This window comes from Palaemon carinicauda, chromosome 45 (genome assembly GCF_036898095.1).
Source record: "Palaemon carinicauda isolate YSFRI2023 chromosome 45, ASM3689809v2, whole genome shotgun sequence".
NCBI lineage: Eukaryota > Metazoa > Arthropoda > Malacostraca > Decapoda > Palaemonidae > Palaemon > Palaemon carinicauda.
In genome coordinates, this window is record NC_090769.1 from 26,807,441 (window position 1) to 26,832,622 (window position 25,182).

The following is a 25,182-nucleotide window of genomic DNA, read 5'->3' on the forward strand; positions in this document are numbered from 1 at the left end:
CATCTGTCTATCATTGGGATGAATTGGCTGATAGGGCCAAGCCTATCCAAGAAGCATGGTACATTGTCGAAGGATGGATTCCTTCCCCAAAGGGGATAACAGTCCATAATAACACCTGACGTTTTATGATCAACGGGTTAGTATATATTTCATCATCCTGCCCCTTGTATACGGAGGATGAGAAATAAACTTTACTAGTTTCTTAAGAATGGAGCTCAGAAGTGTAGTTAACCAGCATCAAGTCAGATCCAGTGAGTAATGGTTCACCCCTAAGAGAGGGGCAGACAGAATGGAGGAGAAGAGCCAGTCCTTCTTCTTTCATTCCAACTTTACAGCTATTCGTTGCCTAAGACAAAACGTTTACCGTCCCACATGGGAGATGGGCTTGCTGCACAACTTCTTGAGCAGCCACCATAAGACCAAGCACAAGAGCATCACATACCTTGTGGATACTCCTGTAGAATAAAGGCTGTGGAGGTAGTATGGTGCATACACACAGCACCTTCAACACCTGGTCGACTGACAGATTTATCTTGAAGGTAAGTATACGGCCTGACTTGGGGAATTTTGGTCGTAGCTGGTACCTCGACTCTTTCAAGCAGTCAAGGCACATGGCTTATGAATTAACTCACTAAGTCAGAAAGAGATTGTGTTCTAGACACCTCTCTCTTGGTTCTACCAGTACTAAGGATGCATCTCCTCTCCGTGGCACCCAACACTTCAAGTAAAGAGAGAATGGAAAAGGGCTCAAAACTGGAGTCATGACTCAAGAGGGTTCCGCTATTACTAAGAATAGTGGATTACTAATCATAACTTGATTTCTGTTACTTAACTTGACAGTAAACGAAGACTCCTCACTTAATGCAGATGAGCAAATAAAGTGTTAACTGCACGGTGACCGAAACAAACATTTCAATTTGGCACAAATTAGAGGGGAAGTTGTATTGTCTCCAGTACAGTATAGTATTGGTTCTCAGTGATGACGTGTCATCAGTTGTTAAATTGGATGTTCTGTGGTGGGTTTAATAGAGTCTGAATGTTGAAACACAGGCCTTGAGCAGAGGAGACAACATTTCTTTGGTACTTTATGTCGTATTGAATTCCCTGCTCTAAACTTTTACAGGGAAAGTCTTGAGACTACACACCACATTAAATGCCGAAAAATTTAGTCAAACTAATTTAGGAAATATTCCTAAACAATTCAAAATAAAAGGCAGTAAATACAAACCAATATTTCAATTATAAATTGGGAGAAAAGTGACACCAAACAAGTAATGTATGTCTAGCCGAACAGTTTCAACTTTGATACTGTTTTCTTTTACCTCTGAGGAGGCTGAGGTGGATCTGGCCTTGTGCTAATGACCCATCCACTTCTCAATATTGCAGCTGTCTTGCCAATACAGGGAAAATATTTTCTTTTATCATGATCAAATCATTTTAACTTCGTTGAAAAAAATAGCAATGAATTTTGGGTATCATTAAAATAATGATTGATGGCGGTAGCATTCACATATGTAAAATATAAACATAATATAAAAATACTTTTTGACAGTATTAGGATAAATGAATAATGGGTAATGAAACCATATACAGGAAACCTGTCTCAAAGCATCAAAATTAAAATAGCTTAATTTTTCAAAGTTCCTGATATTTTGTTACTTTTCAGCAGACTAGAATTATGCAATAAGGAGAGGGCTTATAATTGGATAGGAACACAAACAAAACCCCAAATATTACCATACAAAACAAGAACAAAATTATGTTTCTTACCATTTGTACTACACAGCTCCCTATCGGAGTTACTTGACGTTTCCTCATCATCGTCTGAGCTGTCTTTATTTACAGGCTTCCCTCTCCTGGATTTCTCTTTTTCATGTCTACTTCTGGTATCTTCTTTATGCTTACTTCTGTGGTCCTTTTTATTATTTCCATCTTCTTTGTGGCCCTCTCTTTCTTTAACACTTGTTTTTCCTTTTTTATCATCTTTTGTTTCACTTTCCTTTCTTTTAGAGTGTTTGCTCTTATGAGCTGTAGTAACATGCTCTTTTATTTTGTCTTTACTGCTACTATGTTTTCTACTATGACTATCTTTGCTATAATGACTGCTTGATTTGGATTCCTTGCTTTTACCACTGCTGCTGCTGTGACTTGACTTATTAGACTGAGACCTGTCCAGTTCTTTACTAGCGACACCATCGCCAGTCAAACTACTACTGCTTTTCAAACTATGAGTATTTGAATGAGGACGACTGCTGCTTTTGTGTCTGGACGATGAATGTGAATGCTTTGATGTACCGTGTGATGAATGTGACGAATGCTGGCGTTTCACTGAGCTTTCACTGTCCCGGTGAGATTTGGACTTTGATTGGCTCGACGACGACGATCGATGCGAGTGACTACCTTTTTCCGACTTTGACTGACTCTTTGATCTATCAATACTAGTTTCAGAGGACTTCTCTTTGGGTAACGAATTAACTTTACCTGGATCAAAAGTTGATTCGTGAGATGCATCTTTGTCATCATTAAATACTTCTTGAGTATCTTGATCGGATATCCCCGAGGAACTACTTTCCGATTCATAACCTACAGCAGAAACATTGTCAAAAATTGAAATCTCCTTTAGAGCTTTCGGTTTAGATGGCTTAATACTTTCTGCAACCAGGTCAAACATGGACATAACTTTGGGCTTGGGATCCTTCTGAGTACTAGTTACATTATCTTTGTTCTTTTCAGTGCTAACTCTCCTCTCATTACCAACTGTCTTGGAAGAAGAACACTCTTTTTCTGTTTTCCTAGAGTCAGTGCTTGAACGTCTAGTAGACTTGTTATTTGAAACACCTTCAGAACTACTCCTTCTGTCACAACTGCTCTTCCTCCTTTCGTTAATCTCTTTACTTTTAATAGCCTCTTTTTCCTTCGAATGAGAACTGCGTGAACTAGTTTCTTTGGATTTATCAGTATGAGAATGTTCTTTTTTATTAAAATCATTTGATATTTTATTGCCATGTGAATTTCTTGACCCTACTGCAATGCTAGAATCCTTATCAAGATCAGATTTTCCTTGTTCACTGTTCTCTGGCCTTTTCGACTGTTGTTTTTCACTATTACTATCAGTTTTTTCCACCTTGATAGTAGCAGTGCATGGTAACGATGGCATATCTACTTTTTCCTTTTTGACAATTGATAAATCCACTGGAATAGTGGAATCATTTCCACCATCTACATTCTTTTCAAGCTTAATTTTAGAGGGATCTATAGGCATTGGAGTTGAGATGACATTATTTCTGTCGACACCATTATTTGCAGGAGACCCTGAGTTAGCCTCCTTTCCACGCTTTTCTTCCTGTTTCTCACTCTCATTGCTTTCACTTTCACTATTACTTGAAAGCTGCCTTTTCTTCTTGTTACGGCTCCTTCCTCTACTTCGGCTTCTACTTCTCTTTCTACTCTTACTCCTGCTTCTTTGTCTCGATTTGCTTTTACTACCCCGCCGACTGCTGCTCTCACTTCTTTCCCTAGCACTACTACTTTTATGTTTAGGAGTGCTTCTGCTTCTACTACTACTTCTGCTAAAGCTTCTTCTGTTGTGTTCATTATTGCTTTCGCTTTTGTGTTGTTCTTTGCTAGTACTTCTTTGCTTACTAGAACTTCTGTTCTTACTAGAACCTCTACGTCTACTAGAACTCCTGTGCCTACTATCACTTCTGTGACTACTAGAACTTTTGCGTCTACTAGTACTTCTACGTCTACTAGTACTTCTGTGTCTACTAGTACTTCTGTGCCTACTAGTACTTCTGTGCCTACTGGAACTTCTGTGTCTACTAGAGCTTCTGTGACTACTAGAACTTCTATGTCTACTAGAGCTTCTGTGGCTACTAGTGCTTCTGTGCCTACTTGTACTTTTGTTTCTAATAGAACTTTTGTGTCTGCTTGTACTGCGACTGCTAGCTGGACTTGAACTCGCACTACCACTTTCACTTCTGTCTCTTTTCCTCAATTTATTCTTGCTTTTTCTTTTTCGTTTTCCTTTTTTTCTATGTTTACTTTTCTTCCTGTGCTTTTTGTGTTTTTTAGCCTTCTTTTCTTCTTTAGTCTTATTTTCACTGGGGGCATCACCTTCCTTCTCTTTTTGCTCAGCATCATCATCATCATCATCATCATCATCATTAACATCATCATCATCATCCTCCTCCTCATCATCATCGTCGTCATTATTCTCCTTTTCCGAAGCATCGTCGCTTTCGTGAGAATCTGATCGGCTGTCTCTCCGGCGTCTTCGTTTCTTATATTTCTTGTGTCGCTTGCGGCTTTTCTTCTTCTTCTTCTTCCGATGATATGATTCGTGAGATTCTGAGCCAGAGGAATGGTCTCGCTTTCTTTTCTTTCTCCGTGACTGTTCATCAACCTCAGTATCCTCGTCAGATTTTTTCTCTTTAACAGTATCATCACTACTTACATCATCAGACTTCGAATTATAATTAGAGTCTTTATCATCATTCTTTGACTTAGAATGAGTGTTCTTTTTAGGTTTTTCCAGCTCCTCTTCAGATGAAGGAGATCTTTTTTCTTCATTTAATGTAGAAATTTTACTCTTTTTAGCAGAATCACACGGAAGGGCACTGTCCTGCTTTTCACTTAGGGTTGCCTTGCTCACGGATTTATTAACCTCTGGGTCCTCAACCGTCTCTTTTTCTTTACCATCATTATCTTTTCCCACCGAACTGGTTAAACTTTTTATCTCTTTATCTAAATCTACTTTGTACTTTTTAGTATTCTTAAGATTACACGGTGTCTTCTGGTTTCCATCGGAAGTAGCACTTGATGTTCCACCACCAAGAGGCGGCTTGGTTACAACCTGTTCTCCATCCATTTCTTGCAATAATGCTTCCAATGGATCATTTATGCTATCTTTATTTACATCGAGACTTGCGGCAACTGTGCCCTTACTTTGTGGATTCCAACTTTTGATGTTAGGCCTTGACAATTTGGGAGCTCCAAGTGCATGAACGAATTTGGGAAGTAATGCATGTCCTTTGGAGACAGACTTACTAGCGACAGACTTACTAGCACAATTTCTGTCGTCCTTCTTCAGCTCCTTTTCCACTGATTCAGGAACAGTTTTATCTTTATTCAAAATCTTAGAGGACGAAAGTAGAGGCTCAACAAGAATAGATTCTTCCTTTTTAGCCTTACTAGTATCATCATCGTCCGTCCTTTCAGATTGCGAATAGACAATAGTATTATATGCACCAAAACCATCACTGGATGAAGTAAATATTGGAGAAGGAGGAAGAAAATAAGATTCTGGCATAGAAGATGCCTCTACCAGCAATTTCGCTTTCTCTTTAGGACCATCACATGTATTGCTATCTTGATCAGACATGGTTTGCGCATCTGCTATCATTTCCGACTCTTCTACTTTATTGTCATGATTACTCAAATTATATTGCAATTTTCCCAATGCTTTTACCTTCTTTTTCTTAACCTTTATCTTGTTATTCTGTGAATGTTCCGCCAAAACCTCCTCTAGTATATCGAAGTCACAGTTCCGTTGGTCTATGTCTTCTTCTTCTGGTGAAGAAAAATCTGTAGCCTCACTTTCACCAGAGTCTTTATTCTCATTGACATCAGATATAAGATTCTTTTGGCCCACTGAAGATGGAACATATCTAGCTGCCTTAGAATTTGAGGGCATATCATCTTGACCTTCACTTGAACGTTTACGTTTGTTTAGCTCCTTGATTGGTGTTGGGTTGTAACTCGGAGTATCTGGAGGTCTAGGGTAGTACTTTCTCTTCAAACTATTGTTTAGTGGACTGACTTCAGCACCTGTATGTGCCACTAGCGTGTTAGCATCAATTCCAGCCGAGGCTAAATGGGGGTTTTCAATTAGCACTTTCTTCACTGCTTCGCTCACAAGCTGTTGCAGTAGATCTGACTGGCTATTCATGTTTTTTGTTAGAATATCTGATACAGCAACATTACTACAAGAAGGTGAACCTGGAAAATAATACAATGATTTAGAATACATGGAAAAGTAAAGAATAATTTCATACTTATACTAAAAGATTTTGACAAAGAATAACATGCCAACAATTGAACAGCTGAGAAGAGAGGGAATTTTTGAAAACAGAATTGAGTGGAGAAGACAACTGATTCCACTGACAGGCTGAAAGCCTACCTGGGAGTGGAAGTGAAGTGAAGTGACTAAGACATGAATGATGTAATTCATAACCAAATGACAGTACATTACATATTGTGACATAAAAACACACTGCTTATGTTATCCAGTATCTTTCAATAGATGACAAAATAAAAGAACATAGTAGTTTACACATCCCACACGTGTTAGCATGATGTCAGTCAAAGGTGATGGGAAGCAGAAATCATAAAAGACACATACGCAGTAGTAATTACATGGCTATAATAGTTACAACCTTCCCAAATTATATGCATTCTGTTAGCTTACATCTATATTCAAGTTTACTATAAATATCAATTTTTGAAAGTTGTAATGAAAAAACTGAACATGAGATTTATTTCTACACAAACCAATTACTTAAGAGTATAGTCAGTTTCATGTCACCATGAAATTCCATACATATCAGCCTTTGGTAAAGTGACGATTAGTCTTAGGGACTCTTATTAAAGTCCCAAATAAACTGATTTGATTTGATTTAAAGAAGATTCACCTAACAACCAATAAGTTATTCAGTGCCATATCAAGACAGTGAAGAGAGGTGTGGCAGAGGCTGGATCGCAAGATGATGGAAAGGAAGCAAAGTGGTAGAGTAAAAGGTTAAGAAATTGGTTGGCTCAAGTATGGATCCAACGGACACTGCAAATACACTTTAGTATCGCCTACCGTGCACTGTATGAGGTATATTAATGGTTCTAGGTCCTTTTCATTTTCTATGAATACTGTATTTGCTATAGATTTTTAGTTATCTGGTGTCAATGTACCAATTCTACAGGTAATATATTGTCAAAATGTTATTCCCAACAATATTGCGTAAGAGACGACGCCGACGCATCAGGAGTTGTGTCATGCTTCAAGAATGCATAGAACTTCATATAAAAATGGTTAGTGGTTGTTATATAAAATATGTACACTTATTCAATTTTAAAATATATACAGTACATATTGCACAATACAGTACAGGAATGTATAGCATTGTTTCTTGTAAATGTAGGCTATGTGTGTGGTGAGTTGTTAAATAGTCAAGTTGTCCAAACGTAAACAGTTAACATTTATGGTACAGTTACTGTACCTGTGGTGTTACGACTGTACTGTAGTCTTACAATGTCCAGTATATAGGGTACACGTGTGCACATGTACTGTACACACACTAATATGATTTCATTTAATTACAAACTACTTAAATTGTGATAGAAAGCAAGTAAAATCAATATCAGGCAGTACTTGGGGTGTTAATTATCCCAGTGTAGGCAATGGGCAGTGAGTTGTTAGGTTAGGTAAGGAGTTATCCCACCCAGGCAAGAAAATATTTGCAAAATTGCACTTGTCTCTGTTACCTAACCCTAGCAAAGAGTGGGGGCTGACTCTACAGTATACGTAATTGGTTTGAAGTATATGAAAAAATTAAAACTTCATAGAAAGTTAGATATTTTCATATTAGTTGTACTAACTTGATATCAACACTAGCATTTAGCTTTTCCCTCCTCTGTGCTATAGAAATGTGAAATCTGGTGTTCCTCAGTGTAGTGTTCTTGGTCCATTACTTTTCAAACTAAATACTGTAATTGTGATATATGGTTTGGCCTAGAAAACAAGCTTGGTATATCTGGGGTTGCTGAATCCCTTAATAGAGATCCCGATAAAACTACTGCATGGTGCAAATTATGGGGCATAAAGCTGAACCCTAAAAAACTCAAAGTATGATAGTAAGTAGGTCGATGACAGTGGCCCCTTAACATCAAGATCTCTACATTGATAATGTTTCTTTAACTCTATAAGACACTTTTAAAATTTAAGGTGTAATTCTTGATTACAAATTTACTTTTGAGAAACACATTCCATCTGTTTCTTCTTCAACTGCACAAAAGGTGCTCGCGCGAGGGTTGTAACCTCAGCATTCCATGCTTTTATCTTTCTCTGGTATAATTGGAAGGTTTTATCAGAAAAGATATATAAGAAGGACTCTTTTCACCGGCCGCCACAGGTCTCTCCTCAGAAATAGATTTTTCCTTCGTCAAAATCCCTTTATTAAGAAAGTCTTTTAAGATTTTCAGTGATCAATCTGTTTTTAAGAAGTTTTCACGCTGCCTTATTTCAAGTACAGTATCGTTCTCCTGTCTGGTCTTCAGCTGCTGAATCTCATCTTAATTTGTTAGATAAGAACTTGCAATCTTAAATTTCTTATTCTTGATCTAGATATTAATCCTAATCTCTGGCACCGCTGTTCAACATTTTGCATGTTGCATAAGATTTTTCAAGATTCAAGATCTTCCCACACAGTGCCATCCTGCTCATAATATTAAGTATGCAGTTACTTTGAATAGTCATGCCCTTTTCACCACTAGGCTCAATATTAAACCATATTTGAGAAGTTTTATTCCAGCTGTGACCAAGTTGTGGAATGATCTTCCTAATCAGGTAGTTGAATTGGTGGAACTTCAGAAGTTCAAACTACATCAAATGTTTTTATGTTGAACAGGCTGACATAAGTCTCTCTTTATAGTTTAAACTGTATACGAAAGACCTAATGTTGCTTTCCTTAATACATTTTATCGTAATTATTCAATACTTCTCTTGTAAATTCATTTCTTTATTTCCTTTCCTCACTTGGCTATTTTCCCTATTAGAGCCCTTGGGCTTAGAGCATCCAGCTTATCCAACTAGGGTTGTAGCTTAGCTAGTAATAATAATGCATGCGGCCAAAGTCAAAAGTTATAGTCTTTCCGATTGACAGGTTTTCTTTGCCAAAGTTTTCATACTCTAAAGGTTAATGATTTGTGTTGGTGTAAGAATAAGTGACAGATAACTGAAAGAAAGGAATATGAATATGATAAAGACTAAATGACAAATTCGAAGATAATTTGTATTTTTCCTAACCATACAAACCTTAGCTATTTACAAAGGGTTTACCTTTTAGCGCAGCTGAAATGGCGAGCCATTAGAATTTAACGAGGGTGTATTACCCCCGCGCTAGTTAGCGCGGGGTGGGGGGGGTTAGGGAGTGGTAGCTAGCTACCCCTCCCCCCCCTCACACACAGATGAATGCTCACTTTCACTTAGAGGTAGGACTTGTCTTGGGGGACAGGGCTGGCAGGCAAATATGTGTAAATAGCTAAGGTTTGTATGGCTAGGAAAAATACAAATTATCTTTGAATTTGTCATTTGTTCCGTAACCGAAATACAAACCACGCTATTTACAATGGGTGACTTACCCATTAGGTAGGGTGGAAAGTCCCCAGCCATACTGGCTTTGGCTTTACCCGGGGACTCAGAATCCGAGTGAGTCGTACTCGAGAAAAGGAGTCCCTGCACCTCACAAGTTCCTTGCTCCGCAAGGAACCGTGTGGCCTACATAAGCTTGTGTGTGAAGAAAGAAGTGTGACCCGTCCTAGGCAGTTGACCTGGAGTTTCAGAAGGAACTCTGGGTTAGGACGTTCCCAATACCACCTCGTCAGGGTATGGGGGACGCGACAGTATTGACTCAATACTCGGAACACAAGGAAGCATGGTTTACCTGCAGAGGTTCGAGGTCAGCTATGCAGAGACCAGGATGCTGCTTCCGCGTAGAGGGGATGATGAAGAAAGAAGTAAGAGCCAGACATACTTCTTTCGTTCATGCAGACTAAAACCTGATAACAATGCACTCAACCTTCTGCTACCTGTCCAAAAAGGAGCCTGAGGTTAGACCAGCTGTTGTGTAGCCACCACAGGGCGATAGAAAACGTATCGAGACTCCTGTGGGTCACGCCCTGCAGGAAGCGGGCTGCGAAGGTCACTAGACGCTTCCAGACTCCAGCTTGTAGCACCTGCGTCACAGAGTAGTATTACTCGAAGGCGAGGGACGTTGCGATGTATCCAACATCGTGCTGTAGGGCGACATGACGGGGGAGGGTCTGGAGACATGTCGAGATGAATGTCCTTGAGTCCGGGCTGAAGAGGTATACTGGCGACTCTCCCCCGTGTCCTCCTTGTGCTCCCAAATCGGCTGCAACTGAGGACAAACTGCAGCTGTTCCCAGCGCTAACCTCTCGATTCCTTTACTGGCAAGAAAGAGAAGGTCTTGGGACATCAGATACAGAATGGAGACTCGAAATCTTGAATGAATCGGACCAAAGGGCCGGGACCCCCAGATTCTGAGTCTAGCCAACATCTCAGGAGCGAACCTGAATGTTGCCTTCCCATCTTCCTTAGAAAGGGGGGAGTCGTAAGAGACCAAGAAGATTGCTTACACACTGGCCGTGGCCAGAGTGAGCAGGAGACCCAAGGCGGAATACTATCCGAGGCCTGTCGTAAAGGGTCTTGAGAAGATCTCTTAAAGGACTAAAAGTCCGAGCCATGCTCCAAGTTGGAGGTCTTCCTCCGACTAGGGCAGGGACGATCGTAGCTTCGCATGAGCGAGGATAGATCCAGCGGGCAGGAAAAAGTTATTCCTTTAAGCCTGAAGGTCAGGGAAAGGCTGAGCGACAGGCTTCATTGCCGAGAGCGGAAAGGAGTTTTCTCCCGCCAAAAGGCAATAAGACCGTTATTGCTGGAGAAGAGGCCTCAAGGGAAGAGGTATATCTCCCACGGCACCAACCACCTTAGACTCTTCACTTTGCCTAGAAGACCCCTGTGGATGACTATCGCAGATGACGCGACCTCCGTACCGCGACTGTAGCGGGTTGTCTCTTCTTGAGGAGGAGGCGTAGTGTCTCCAGGCATGAAGCCGAAGCGACGCCACGGTTCGGGGGAGATGTCGCAGTGTGGTTGCTTGAGTAGTCTGCGCTGTGGGAGAAGCTCTCCCGGGAATTCCGTCAGGGGAAGCAGAGGGTCCAGAAACCGTTCTGCGCATAGTCCCAGTGGAGCTCTCCCCTTGATAGGTTGACAGACAACCTGGTCTTGTTGAGACCCATTGTCCACAGACAAAAAGGAGGGAAGACGCAGGCGTCGAAGTTGTCCCACCATCACCGGAATGCATCTTGCCAGAGTCTCGGGGTCTGAGACTGGGGGGAAGAACAGCGGAAGCTTGAGGTTCCAAGCTGTCGCGATCAGGTCCCCCTGACCAGTACTTGCTGGTTACCCAAGGTCAAAGACCCCCAGGTACACTCTCTCTACGAGGCTCTGCTCGGATAGTCGGAGAGAACATTCCCCTGCCTGGAATGAGAGAGCCGATGGTGGTATTGAGAGAATCTCAATCATCCCGGTATCTCTACTGCAAGATGTGAAGGTGTGAAAATGCGTCCCCTGCTGGTTAGAATACGCCAGAATCATGGAGTCGACGCGCACGGGGCGACTCGGCAGGAGCTGTAGGATCTGTAGAGGGGCCAGACTAAGGCCCCTAAGCCTGCCTGAATGATGGAGAGGTATCCTTCAGGTCTTGACCATAGGCCTGGACCGGAACATGCCCCCCCCCCCCTTTTCTTTGACGAGTCCGAGAACAGCATCAAGAATGTGGGGAAAGGACGAGAATATCCACTACCATCAAGAGGCTCCATAGGTCAACACCCATTGCAGGTCTAATAGTTCCGCTGGTCCCATAGGGGCCAGGAAGTCCGGTTAAACATTGCCTGAAGCCACCGGAACCGTGCGCGGACAGAGTGTAGAAAGACAGAGTGTCGATGGACAGAGTGTCGAAGGACAAAGTGTCGAATGGACAAAATGTCGAACAGACAATGTGTCGAATGGACAAAATGTCGAACAGACAATGTGTTGAACAGACAATGTGTCGAAATTATAAAAATGATAAATGATAAAAAGAGAGAGAATACAGTATCCATTTAACTAACGACCTAATTAACCTTTAACTATATAGTAATGTTTACATTGGTATATCCCTACATATAACTATATAACAATGATAAAATATAAATGATAAAAAGAGAAAGAATACAGTATCCATTTAACTAACGACCTAATTAACCTTTAACTATATAATAATGTTTACATTGGTATATCCTTACATATAACTATATAACAATGATAAAATATAAATTATAAAAAGAGAAAGAATACAGTATCTATTTAACTAACGACCTAATTAACCTTTAACTTTATAATAATGTTTACATTGGTATATCCCTACATATAACTATATAACAATGTTTACAATGATATATCCTTACATATAACAATTCTTACATTGTTACATTCTTACATGCAAGAAATATGCTCTCCTTAACCTAAGACTAAAAAGTATTTTTGATACATATGACGTCAATGATGGGGTACAATATCATCGAGTCATCGCTCACAATCTTTAAATAAATATTGATACAAGTTTTTTAATACATTAATACATTTGTATTTTAATATTTTATGTCTTCTCATAAATAAATTTTTATTGCTTATATTGATGTATGATGTATATTGATGATCCTATATCCATTTTATTTTTTCAAAAGCGCTGAATGACCTTGTAATCCCAGTGCTTGGCGTAAGCCTAAATTGAATAATCAACACAAAAAATATTTATAACTCCTTGTAACTCTCTATCTTCTAGATGACCTTGAAGTCCCATTGCTTGAAGTAAGCCTAAAATCAATAATCAAATCCAATCTATCTCTTTCTCTTTTTAACTTTTGTCCATTCACCACTTTGTCCATTCTACACTTTGTCCATTCTACACTTTGTCCATTCGACGCTCTGTCCTTCGACGCTCTGCCTTTCGACGCTCTGCCTTTCGACACTCTGTCCTAATACCACCGGAACTTGGACCGCCCCACATGGAACTTATCCTGAGGCGACCGTTCGGACTATAGACGGGTCAATGAGGAAAGGAGAACTAGGAAACGTTCCAAGGTAGGGCTGAAAGCTCTGCTTGACTGAGAACAGGTACTGCGACTCTCCTCAGTCTTGCCACAGTCAACTGAAAGGAAGGCTCGGAGGATGTGGTAACAGAATCTGGCGTCCCCAGGTGGTCACCCATCCAAGTACCGACCAGAACCGACGTTACGTAACCTCGCTGGACGGACGAGAAGCGGGGTTTCCAACGTGGTAAGGCCGTTGACTCAATATCCTGGCCAGATACTCCAGATGTTGAGGCAGAGGAAGAGAAGGCTCCAAGCAAAATACCATGAGCCAACACTCATGGTAAGCATCCGGAAGCTTGTCCCGGCGCTGAAGAAGGTCGAACCCGAGCCTACCGGAGTTGACCAGCCCTCCAAACAGCAGGGGAGGCGGAAGCCTGCACCTGAGCGGCCAAGAGGAAGGCAGGGAGAGTTCTCTGGGGAAACAAACCTGCTATGCCACAGCGGGATAGCCACACTGCATCATAAGCAGGAATACTTGCAGTCTAGGCTGAATTCGACGAGCACCCTGGAAGATGGATGGAATGGAAACTGAAAGTACCCGTTCTTCCGATCCAGGGTTTAAGGAGTCCTGTCGCCTCGTTACCAGTCTGATCAATTCTGCTGGTCTACGCTGGCCGAAGTTTGTTCGACAAACTTGATCAGGGCTGAGAGGTCGACTACGGACATCCCCTCTCAGATCCTTCCTTGCAAGAAAGGATCGACTGAGGAGGCCGGGGGTGAAGCCGTCGATGATCCTAAGGAAGACCTTCGCCTAAGGTATAGATCATTCTGCCCAACCGGGCAACTCTTGCTGACGCTATGGCATACAGGTTCAGAGACACTGAATTCGCTGACAGAGACGGCAGGCGCAATATCCCTGGCTGATCACAGAGATTGTGCGGGAATGGGCATCGGGAAGCTGTCATTCGGATGAGTAACCTTAAGCATCCTCCCAGCGAAAAACCTGCAATCCTAGAGTTCGTGAACTCCTTTTAGGACTATGCCCCCCCGGGGGAGTCTCCCGTGCCATCTGTTCCTGACAGGAGGAAACTGCAATTGGACACCTTGTCCCAGTTGTCGTAGCCGATAACTTAGGCCGACGTGTTGAAAGAAAAGGGCGCTGGAGCCCTGCAGAGTCTGGAAGAAAGCGCCTTGGAGGAGTGAAAACGGAAGTCGATTTCCTCCGCACAGCCGCTGTCTAAGTCTCTGTCCTTGGGCACAAACAAACTCTTCTCAAGGATGGAAGGGTGTATGAGGTCGTCGACCTCCACAGATGAGACACCCGAAGGAAGCCCTCAGTCAGCGCGTCCAGATGGTACAACATCGAGCTTGTCCGCAAGTTAGATACTTAACGACGAAAGGCCAAGGTGCCTGAGCTCGAGAGGAGGAAAGTACCCATGATCTTCCTGTAGCTTCCTTGAACCAAGCCTCGGGCCATAACCGAGGAGGGAAAGGACCTGGTAAGCTCCCAGAGGAAGGGGTAAGCAGTCACCCCTTGTCCGATGGAGAAATCTCGAACGGAAAGCCCCCCCGCCAAAAATCCTTCCAGGGAATGACGGGGAAGGGCTAACCCAGGTTCAGGAAAGAGGAGTGTTGCTCAGATCTCCCTTAAGTTTCTCCTATTCTTGCAAGTGCCATGCTCTGCGTTTACGGGGTGAAGCCGTGTTCTGGAAATACGCTCCAGAAGAACTCGCCAGGCTGGCCATGCTGCGAAAACCCCATTGGGAATCGTGGTCGCAATCGCCCTGGAGCTCGCGCGACGGTAATTCAAAGATTTGCGCGTGGGCAAACGTGGAAGCACCCATGCGCGGTAACGCAGGAACGCAAATGAAGGTGAGCGAAGGAGCGCAGAAGGAGGGCGAGCGTGGTAGGAAGGGCGAGAGCTGGTGGTCGGCGAGCGATAACCCATAGACGAGCAATGGATACTGCAAGAAATAAGCTGACGTTTGTGCGAAGAAACACTGTAGGTTCGAGTGACGGAACACCGCCGGTTCGCGCGACGGAACACCGTCGGTTCGCACGACTGAACACCGTCGGTTCGCGCGACGGAACACCGTCAGTTCGCGCGACGGAACACCGTCGGTTCGCGTGACGGAACACCATCCGTCCGAGCGATGGAAAACCGTTGGTTCGCGCGCGGGCGAACATTGGAGAGCATGGGCGCGGACGCGCATGAGCGTAGACGTGCAGGCACGTGGGCGAGCGGGCGCGCAGGCGAATGATCGCGCGGGCGCACAGGCAAGCGGTCGCGCGGGCGCGCAGGCGAGCGGTCGCGTGGGCGAGGAAGACCGCTGGCGATATGGATCAACAGGCGATCGGTGGTGAGCTGGTGAGCGCTAAAGCGCAGGTTGGCGATGGCGCGTTGTGTCATGCCGACGTGATGGTCGAGCAGCATGCGCAGGTGAGCGATCGTGCGTTGGCGAGCAGCATGCGAAGGTGAGCGATCGCGAGCAGCATGCACAGGTGGGCGATCGCGCGATGGTGATCAGCATGCGCAGGGTCGCGCGATGGTGATCAGCATGCCAGGGTCGCGCGATGGCGATCAGCATGGGCAGGTGGGCGGTCGCGCGATGGCGAGCAGCATCCGCAGGTGGGCGATCGCGCGATGGCGAGCAGCATCCGCAGTTGAGGGTCGCGCGATGGCGAGCAGCATCCACAGGGTAGGCGATCGCGCGATGGTGATCAGCATGCGCAGGGTCGCGCGATGGCGAGCACCATCCGCAGGGTAGGCGATCGCGCGATGGTGATCAGCATGCGCAGGGTCGCGCGATGGTGATCAGCATGCGCAGGGTCGCGCGATGGCGATCAGAATCCGCAGGTGGGCGGTCGCGCGATGGCGATCAGCATCCGCAGGTGTGCGGTCGCGCGATGGCGATCAGCATCCCCAGTTGAGGGTCGCGCGATGGCGAGCAGCCTCCGCAGGTAGGTGATCGCGCAATGGTGAGCAGCATGCGCAGGTGAGCTAGTAGCTGGCGAACCATGTTCCTTCAGAAGTGTTGGAGAACGTTGGCGTGCCGACTGTTACACACGCGGGCGATCCGGAGATCGCCGAGAGACAGGTGATCGCTGGCGAGCTGATGATCGCTGACGAGCAGAAGGCTACGCGTGGAAGCCTGCGCATAGAAGAAGAGTCCTTGACCCCGACCTGAACCGAAGTTCTAGATCGCGAGGGCGAACGTGGGCGCACAGGGCGCGTAACAGGAACCAACAGGAACAGCAGGGATGATCATCATGAAAGCGCTGATGAGCAGGAGAGCGCCTGTGCGCTAACACTGAGCAGGAGCAGGAGAGAACACAGCAGAAGGGCGCGCAGGGGAACCCTGACACGCAAGGGAAGAACCCCCGTGGGAGGCAACCCTTTGCCCCGAAGGGATCATTGTCCGCCGGGAGACTGATGTCCGTCGGAAGACCGCTGTCCGTCGGGAAGACCGCTGTCCGTCGGGAAGACCGTTGCCCATCGGAAGACGAGATCAGACTGCTGTCCATCTGCACCAAGGCGGAAGAACAAGAAAAAGGAGTTGTAGGCTGCAAACGGAGATTCAAAAAGGCGCCTCAAGCACCTTTATAGGGAGATGAGAGGCCCTTACGACGAGGCGGACGGTGGGCCTTACGGCGAGGGAGGCCAACAGCAACAGAAGAATCCTCCGAAGAGGAGTCTCTATGAGTGTATTCTCTCGCGAACGAAAGAGAAACACTTCGTAGAAGAGACTGGTCAGCCAGTGACCTAAAAAGGAGCAATCCTCCGAAGAGGAGCTCCTGCAGTAGCCCAGCCCCTTGAGCGAAACTGCAGGTGTGATCGCTCAGCATCAAGAGCATAGTCGCACGAAAAAAGGCAAGAGAAGAACCCCCCAAAAGGTGAAAAACTCAAGCCTGGACAGGAAAAAACTTCCCTCGGAAGGAAAGTTACCGGCCCAAGGAGGCAAGCCTCCTGAGAGTTCTAAAATGAACTAGAGAGCTATCCGTCGTCACGGGAGTACTTCCAGTAGAAGGTGACACGCCCCTAACGAAAATACAAGGGGGGAGGCAGCAACAGCCGAATCCCCAGGACTCAACAAGACAGCTCACACCGTTGCCATATTACAGAAACGAACTAGATCGGTAACTGTAAAAAAATAAAACAAATAACATTAGTACATATTCATTCCACCGGAAGGCTCCGAAGAGGAATCCCGAGGGAAAGGAAACAAGAATTACACAACAGGCACGTGCCCTCACAACTACTTACACTCACGGAAGGAGAGCTGTAACCAAAACAGAATTATAACAATTATAATTATGTAACTATGTAATTATGTAATTTAAAAATGAATGAACACTAAAGAAAGAACGAAAACCCCGAAAGGAATCGTTCTACAAGCTGAAAAAAAAAACAACTACAATTAGATTCATAAACTAATTGAGACAAATGTACGGCGTAGCAACCTCCCCACACGGAAAGGAAGCTACAAGGGCGTAGTAACACGTAGAAAAAGGGTGAACGACCTCAAGAGAGAGAGAGAGAGATAAAGACATAAGTCAAACTCGATCGCCACCCATAAAATTACGCCGTGGTGGCCTAACTGCCGAGGACTCCACGTAGATATCGTACACTACACACACAACTCTGAAAAGGAAACTTACTGATTTCTATACTCAAATATATATACAAACATGAAAACATGTTTACATATATATTGAGTAAATGAAAAGTAAGCGATTAAGTAAAGACAAAACAAGCAATGGCTGCCAAGAGAGGACCAAGACGTCTGTCACAGTCCGAGCCAAAAGTGAAAGTGAGCATTCATCTGTGTGTGAGGGGGGGAGGGGTAGCTAGCTACCACTCCCCTACCCACCCGCTAACTAGCGCGGGGGTAATACACCCTCGTTAAATTCTAATGGCTCGCCATTTCAGCTGCGCTAAAAGGTAAACCCTCTGTAAATAGCGTGGTTTGTATTTCGGTTACGGAACAAACATGTTTACATATATATTGAGTAAAAGAAAAGTAAGCGATTAAGTAAAGACAAAACAAACAATGGCTGCCAAGAGAGGACCAAGACAGAGACGTCTGTCACAGTCCGAGCCAAAAGTGAAAGTGAGCATTCATCTGTGTGTGAGGGGGGGGGGAGGGGTAGCTAGCTACCACTCCCTACCCCCCCCCCCCCCCCCCCCCCCGGGCTAACTAGCGCGGGGGTAATACACCCTCGTTCAATTCTAATGGCTCGCCATTTCAGCTGCGCTAAAAGGTAAACCCATTGTAAATAGCGTGGTTTGTATTTCGGTTACGGAACAAATGAAAATTCAGAAAGTAGTGAGTGAGATGGAATGCTTTCCATCGGAGCTGTCTTCCTTACTACTGTACTGTAGAAATGCATACACATGACTGGCTAATATGAAATCTGAAAAGCAATGGTTTACGCTCTAGAACGAACACAATTATTCTTAAATTAACAAAAAAAATAAAAGAATAAATGACATTACTGTACATCTAAACCTAAGGAAATCCTTTACCTTCAAGTGGCTGAGGAGGAACTTCAGAGACAGTGCTGGTAGTCTTTGCTTCTGTAACAGCAGCAGCATCCTGTTGGGGCAGAGCCAGACTGGGTTCTGAAATCAATGATAAATTTTCTAAGTCACTTGGCTTTGTAGTTCTAAAATCACAAATACAGTAGTGTACTTTACTTTCCCACTTGCCTACCTTAAGTAACTGCACTAGAACTTCCTATAAGTTCAGTAGCATTACTTTGTTACTTTAAACTACAAAAGTGGAATTACATATACGAGGGCTGTTAGAAAAGTATCCGACCTAATTTTTTTTTTCCAGCATGTGACGGATTTGAATCAAGCGCGCTTGCATGAATCAACCTTGAACCTTCGTGCCCATGCGTGAATTTTTTCCCGCTTGTTGGTAGCGTCAGTTGTTGACAAGTAGCATTTGAGTGAGGTAGTGTGTAGTGATCTTGTCGGTTTTTCATTTTAAGCAAAATGACGGAACGACTGGAGCAGCGATAACACTCCAGCACATTCGACGCACTTCATTCAGACTTTTTTGGCAAAAAATCAGACCCCTGTGGTTCAGCAGGCTCCTTACTCTCCTGATATGGCTCCTTGCAACTTCTGGCTCTTCCCTAAACTCAAGAGATCATTCAAAGGAACGCGATTTCAGACAAGAGAGTACATTATGGCTGCTACGACAGCCGAACTAAAGTCCATTTAGAAAGAGGCTTTCTCAGAACGCTTTCAACAACGGCGGCACAGGTGGGAGAAGTGTGTGGAGTTCCAAGGAGACTACTTTGAGGGTGATTAGGTTTCCAACGCTCCAGGTATGCCAGTTTTCATTCCCGGCTAAATGTTGGATATTTTTCTAACAGCCCTCGTATTATTTACTTCACATAGTATAAATGTTTATTAAAATAGTACAGAACTCGAAAAATAAAATGAAGATATATCTACAAATGTAGTTAAGAAACTTAACTAGTAATGATTACAAAGAGAGACTAATTTAGTCTCCACAAGCAATATGCGTTTTGAGGAAACAACCTTTCACTTCTGAAATAGTTAACACTAGGCTTGAATAAAAGGTCTCATACGCTAACACACCAACAATTTAAAGAAATAGATACAAAATTATACCAAGATTATAAACCAGGTTGAGTTGCCATGATTTTGAGCAATAACATTCAGAGTAAAAACAAAATATTTCCAAACAGGAAGAAGCAACCTCCTGGCTAGTAGAGTGGTAACACGTTCGCCTAGTATTCGCATGCCAGCAGATTGATCCCAGCCCAGGATAGTGAGTTAGAGCTGTTTATTGGGGAGGCCACTTGCCCAGCTGATGTTCTGTTGAGTATCTATTCTGATGAAACTGGAACTGAAACCATACAACTTTACTTTTATAAAATAACAATGTGATATGGAATAAAGTTTGAGAGGTCCTACACAGCTCTCAGGTCTTCAGCTCCCTCAATGCCTAGTTATGTTTCAGATCTTGCTGGAGGAGATGGAGAAGGTATCAAACCTGGGGTCACCAACAGCCAGGTTCTGAGTTTTAGTGACAAACTTTGGGATGAGGGTAACGGAAACCCTTCAAGAAATACCTAGGCAGCGATTCCCTAATCCTCCTGGGACTCTTAGAAATTCAACACGTAGAGTGATCATGTTGGATCCACCCAGACGACCTTGTGTACATCTATTGTGTGACAATTTATTGTGCAAAGATCTAACACTTGAGGGATGGCCACATAACTTATCAAGCTTAGTCTGGTATGACCAAGAGCCTGAAGAATCAAGTGTACAGTAATATTCGCTGGTGAGTGCCTTGAGAAGAATAGCACTTAGGGTCTCACACTGAGGTGGATCTCTTCCATGTTAAGAGGTCTGTATATGGAGACCTTGCTCGTGGCGATCACTCATGTGAAGCCTTACATAACAATTGAGTCTCTGGCTTTCCTCACAAGTAAACATCCACTCTCAGAAAAAGGGAAGAATAGGGGTGAGCGTATGCGTGAATGAGAGCACCCGCTACAAGATCGTTTGCATAAAGGAGACTTTACAAGTAACTGATGGTGATGGTGGGATATATAAGCGAGCGTAGGGCTATCCACTGAACCCTGCACTCATGAAAAAGGTCTTGTGCGTGGAGAGACTTCCCCTGAGGATCACATGCTAACAGGTGAGCGTGTGATAACAAGAGTGAGTGCAAACAGGAGATTGCTCATAGACACGTGAGCGTATGCTAACCAACGAGAGAGCAAGAACAGGTGACCACTAGTGAACAGGAGAATGCGCACAAACAGGTGCACAAGCGCATGTGATGTCTCACACAGAGATTAAAAGATCTATCTCGTCCTCTGCAATGGGAAGTCTTGTTCTTGCAGTTGGAGAAGTTGATCCCCCGGGGTAATTGGAGGCACCTATGTCATGTTTACATACAGCGCGAGCGCAATTAGGCTGGATACCCAAAAGGCACACTCTCCTCTTTGGCCTTCAAGAGGTCCAAGGATATGAGCTGATAGGAGATGGAGGTCATGTACATTTCATCCTTTTTACTGTAAGTCGTAATTTTATGTTGCCTTTGCTAGTGGTAATGGAGCTACAGAAGATGAGAATAGTTAATTGACTGCACTTTCAGGAGTCTGGGCTAGAAGGAGGGGTCACATCAGTCACTACCTCTCCAGGGCTGGGGAAGAAGGAACAGCAGCAAAAAACTTAGTAGTCCTAGAAGTGTCTAAGGATTGCAGTAGCTACTCTGTGGACGGGATGCCCTCTAAGCATAAAGAATGCCACTGCGTCATTAGAGCAGTGTTGTCATTAGGAATTACACAGTTGGGCTTAGACTGAGAAGAAAGACAGGGAAGATTCCATCTCTCGATCATTCAGTCAGTCTTGCATCATCTCTCCTCGCGTGTCAATTTCCCCCTTCTGTCCTCTTTGTGCAGAATCACATTGTGGTGTAAAAGAGTAATGTAAAAAAAAAAAACTGTATATATCCAGTGTGTTTATAGTGATTTTAGTGTAAAATGTGATAAGTCTTACCTCACGCGCCAGACAGTTGTCGGCTCTGGTGCCATACTGATACCTTTTCTTTTAATTTCATTGTTTTGTATATTCATTGTGTAATACTGCAATGTTATTGTTTCAGTAAGTACTATACGGTACTGAATACAAATACCAAACTTTACAGTACAGTGGTAATGTACATGTAGGCTAGGTGTATATTGAGTTTCGTTGGCGTGAGTCGACCTGCCAAAAGTAGCGAACACTTACGAGTGGTACCTTAGCTAAATAAGCTGTACTGTAGTGATGGTATTGTACATATATTACAGTACTTATACACTACAGTATCAGTGAGTCTTGTTGGAAACAACAGTGTTTTGTTGGTATTGTATGTATTATATGTAGGTATAAGTGTGGAAATGACTTGTGTTATGTGTACACTTAACGTGCACGTAGTACACTTTTACAAATAAAGTACTGTACACTTACTGACATGTAGTCAACATTAAGACAATACTTATACTGTGATAGAAACCAAGTAAAAACAATATTAGGCAGCAAGTATTTGTGGATTCTTTCTTTTCGCATCTGTCTGTCACCTAACCCCTGTGAATAAGGAGGACTGACTGTATATAAATAACTTATTCCTTATTTTCCTAAGTACTTTACTGCAATAAGCTTGTTTCCTCTCCTAAAATGTGCTATTACTGTACAGTACTTCATTCCACTGTCAGTCTCTTGGAATTTTCTGTTCTCCAATGTTTTCAGTTTCTGCTTTCAATGGGCAATTTTATTTTTGGTATTCATAATTCAGATGCGATCATAAGCATATTTTCATGGAATTTGCAAATGAATATACAAAATGGTCATTATTTTCGTGTACCTACTTGCATACCCGAGTTTAACCATTTTGTTCTGGGATCAGTATCTTCCTCATTTTGAGTCAGTACCAACTTTACATGTATTGTCAGTAAACTTTTGTTATTCCAGCAATAAGTCTATGTTCACTGCAACAGGTGTAAGAGTGTGTGTGGAGGAGGCTTGTCAAAGTCCCTGTACCATTGACAGAGACATGACATCACATCCATTGGGGCACGGATCTAGACAACCACACTCAAAATGCCTTGAATAAACATGTTTTTCAATCAACTTCAATTAAGTTAAGAAGTATTTTTAGTTGACGTATCATATTTGAAATATTTATATACCTATATAATTGTTTTTCTCACAATTCCTATTTTTTTCTAACTTAAGTATAGACTGTGTTTATCTATAAAATAGTTAAGTAAATTTCATTAGCTTATACTAGTTTGCAATTCTATAAAAGATAGCCAAGCAATGATAGGATGACAGTTTTAGATAATCATCATGGAAATGCACACAAGATCTTTTGCAAATAGATTAACATGGGGTATATGCAATGTATATACTTTATAAGGTACTTTTATGAAAGTTTATTTCTAACCAAAACAGATTCCACTATGAGAAATAGTAGTGCTGACAGTTTTGGCGTGTTCGTCTGGAGGCAAGAAAATGTACAACATTCTGCTCTGCATAGTGTAATAACACGTGCCTCGGTGTTTGCTCCCTAATGTAGTGTCTTGTGACTTTTCTATTTGTAGAATTAATGTTGTAGTATACACCACTGAGAATTAATATACTGTACCTTTTTTAATTTTTCAAAATATTCATGGTAACTGTTGATATGTAATCATATGTATTATCTCAATTTTGTTACTTTTATTCATTTTTGTTGATGATGGACTGATGATGTGGGATATTATTCTTTTTAGTCTTTACCAAATAAATAAATTTTCCTAATTTGCTTGTATCAGATATTCATAACCTCATAATGACTTTGCCATTTAGTAGTTAAATGTTAAATAATCATCTTATAATTAGCTTGTATTACCTTTTCATAATTTCACCATGTTCCTCAGTCAATTAGTAATGCAATGCTTATAAAAAATAGAACAGAAATCCCACGCGAAATAAGTATCACTTGCTGGGTCTCCTTGTCAAGAAACAAAAAAAGGGGTGGTGCCCCATATCTTATCACCCAAGGAGCCAATTAAATAGCTGTGGGTTAGACAGGATTGGGGTAGTTAAGCTGATAGCAAGTCTACGTGCTATACCTGCCCTCAGCCAACTAACTATCGTGAAGGAAGTGGTTGTGGGAACATAATCTATCAATTATAATTTCCTCTTCATTTACTCAATGGCTGCCATGACCGTAATTAGTCCTTTAAGGGAATAGTCGATATCATATTTTCGGTCAGGATAAATTTCATCTAATAGCCTATCTAGAAAGATATTTGAGATAAGTGTGAAGTACATAGTTGAAGGTATGAGAAGGAACACAGCTAACACTAGTTTAGGTTAGGTTAAGAGGATGTAGCCTAGTTAGTTTAATATGTAGCTCCATTTGTTTTATGTAAGCTTCAAGCTTTGCCAAGTGATAAAAGGTGTGTAAGTCACATTAGGGAATGGGGGTCACATGGAGGAAAGCACACCAACCTTAGATTAAATTAGGTTATGTGGATGTAATTTAGATAGGAAAATATGCATCTCTGTTATTTGTTCTGTTCCAAACAAAAACCAGGTTTACCATGACACAAATGAGCTTTGTATTATTCCAACTGATATTACTGCGATCTAGGCCTATGCATAGGTGCCATTAGGACAAGGTGTAATGTATACGAGGGCAAGATTAGTTCCAACTTCTTGACGTAAAATATTTGTTTTAAACATTTGCTATCATCAAAATCAGTCAAAACTTATAAATAAAATGAAATGCCTATTTTAACCAAAGTGGTTGTTGGTTACTTATTCAAAAATTATAAAACAAACTGAAACACCTATTTAACCCAAAATGGTTATGGGTAACTTATGCAATTTTTACTCATGGTGTTTTTTGAGTGGCCCCAACCGAAATAAACGAGGTATCCCACAGAGATCCTTCTAATGTATCTTATGAAGGACTAAAAACATAAAACATATCTTATGCAACAATAAACATGATTAGACATTCATTAAACACACAAGAATTTATTGCATCATAAAAGCATTATTCTCAAATTAAATCGCCCAAAAACGACAATACGACAGCTTAATGTCATATAACATCACTACGGAATTTGTAAAATTCAAGCTAAATCATTTAGCAGTACATTAGGAGAAGAAAGTGTCATTTTATTCCTTCAGATTTATAAAATTCGGCAAAAATGTCCAGCAAATTTCTGACCTTTTTTGGGGTGGTGGTGGAAATGACAGTACGGCCGATTACAATGTCCCCTTTCGTGACTAGGACAGTTGATGCCACGGAAGTAACCACTTGTAGGTAGCATGACAGATAAATTAAATATACTATCTCGAATATTCAAGAAAAACACAAGTATTACGAAGTTAGTCAACACCGCTCGACTATCATCGTTTCTGTTTTGGTGTTGTTATTGCTGCAGTCATTCGAGTCAAAATGAAAAATATAATTATCGGTTTCATTAATGGTTTTCCAGTTCATCCCTTCTATATTTTCTTATAAATTTCGAAAGAAAAAATATCTTAAGGTATATAATTATGCAGATAAATATATTAGAATCACCCGAAAATCATTACCCGTTTATTTAGTTTTTCTGGAAATCATAGTGATAGAGAAATACACATGAAAATCACAATGCGCACGCAAAACATAATAACTTACACAACCAAACAAATCATGCATGAAATCATCTTCAGGTATGATA

General features: G+C 42.4%; 1 protein-coding gene across 1 annotated transcript in view; it reads right to left on the minus strand.

Moving 5' to 3' along the window:
* LOC137634797 (zinc finger CCCH domain-containing protein 13-like) overlaps positions 1–24,898 on the minus strand; it is a 74,615-nt gene extending 49,717 nt beyond the window's left edge. Inside the window, exons 1-3 of the mRNA XM_068367341.1 lie at positions 24,684–24,898; positions 18,455–18,550; positions 1,771–6,000 (exon numbers count right to left, since the gene is read on the minus strand). Of these exons, the coding sequence (XP_068223442.1) occupies positions 1,771–6,000; positions 18,455–18,550; positions 24,684–24,786 (4,429 nt within the window). The 5' untranslated portion in view covers positions 24,787–24,898. The remainder of the gene's footprint in view (positions 1–1,770; positions 6,001–18,454; positions 18,551–24,683) is intronic.
* Positions 24,899–25,182: the final 284 nt, after the last annotated feature.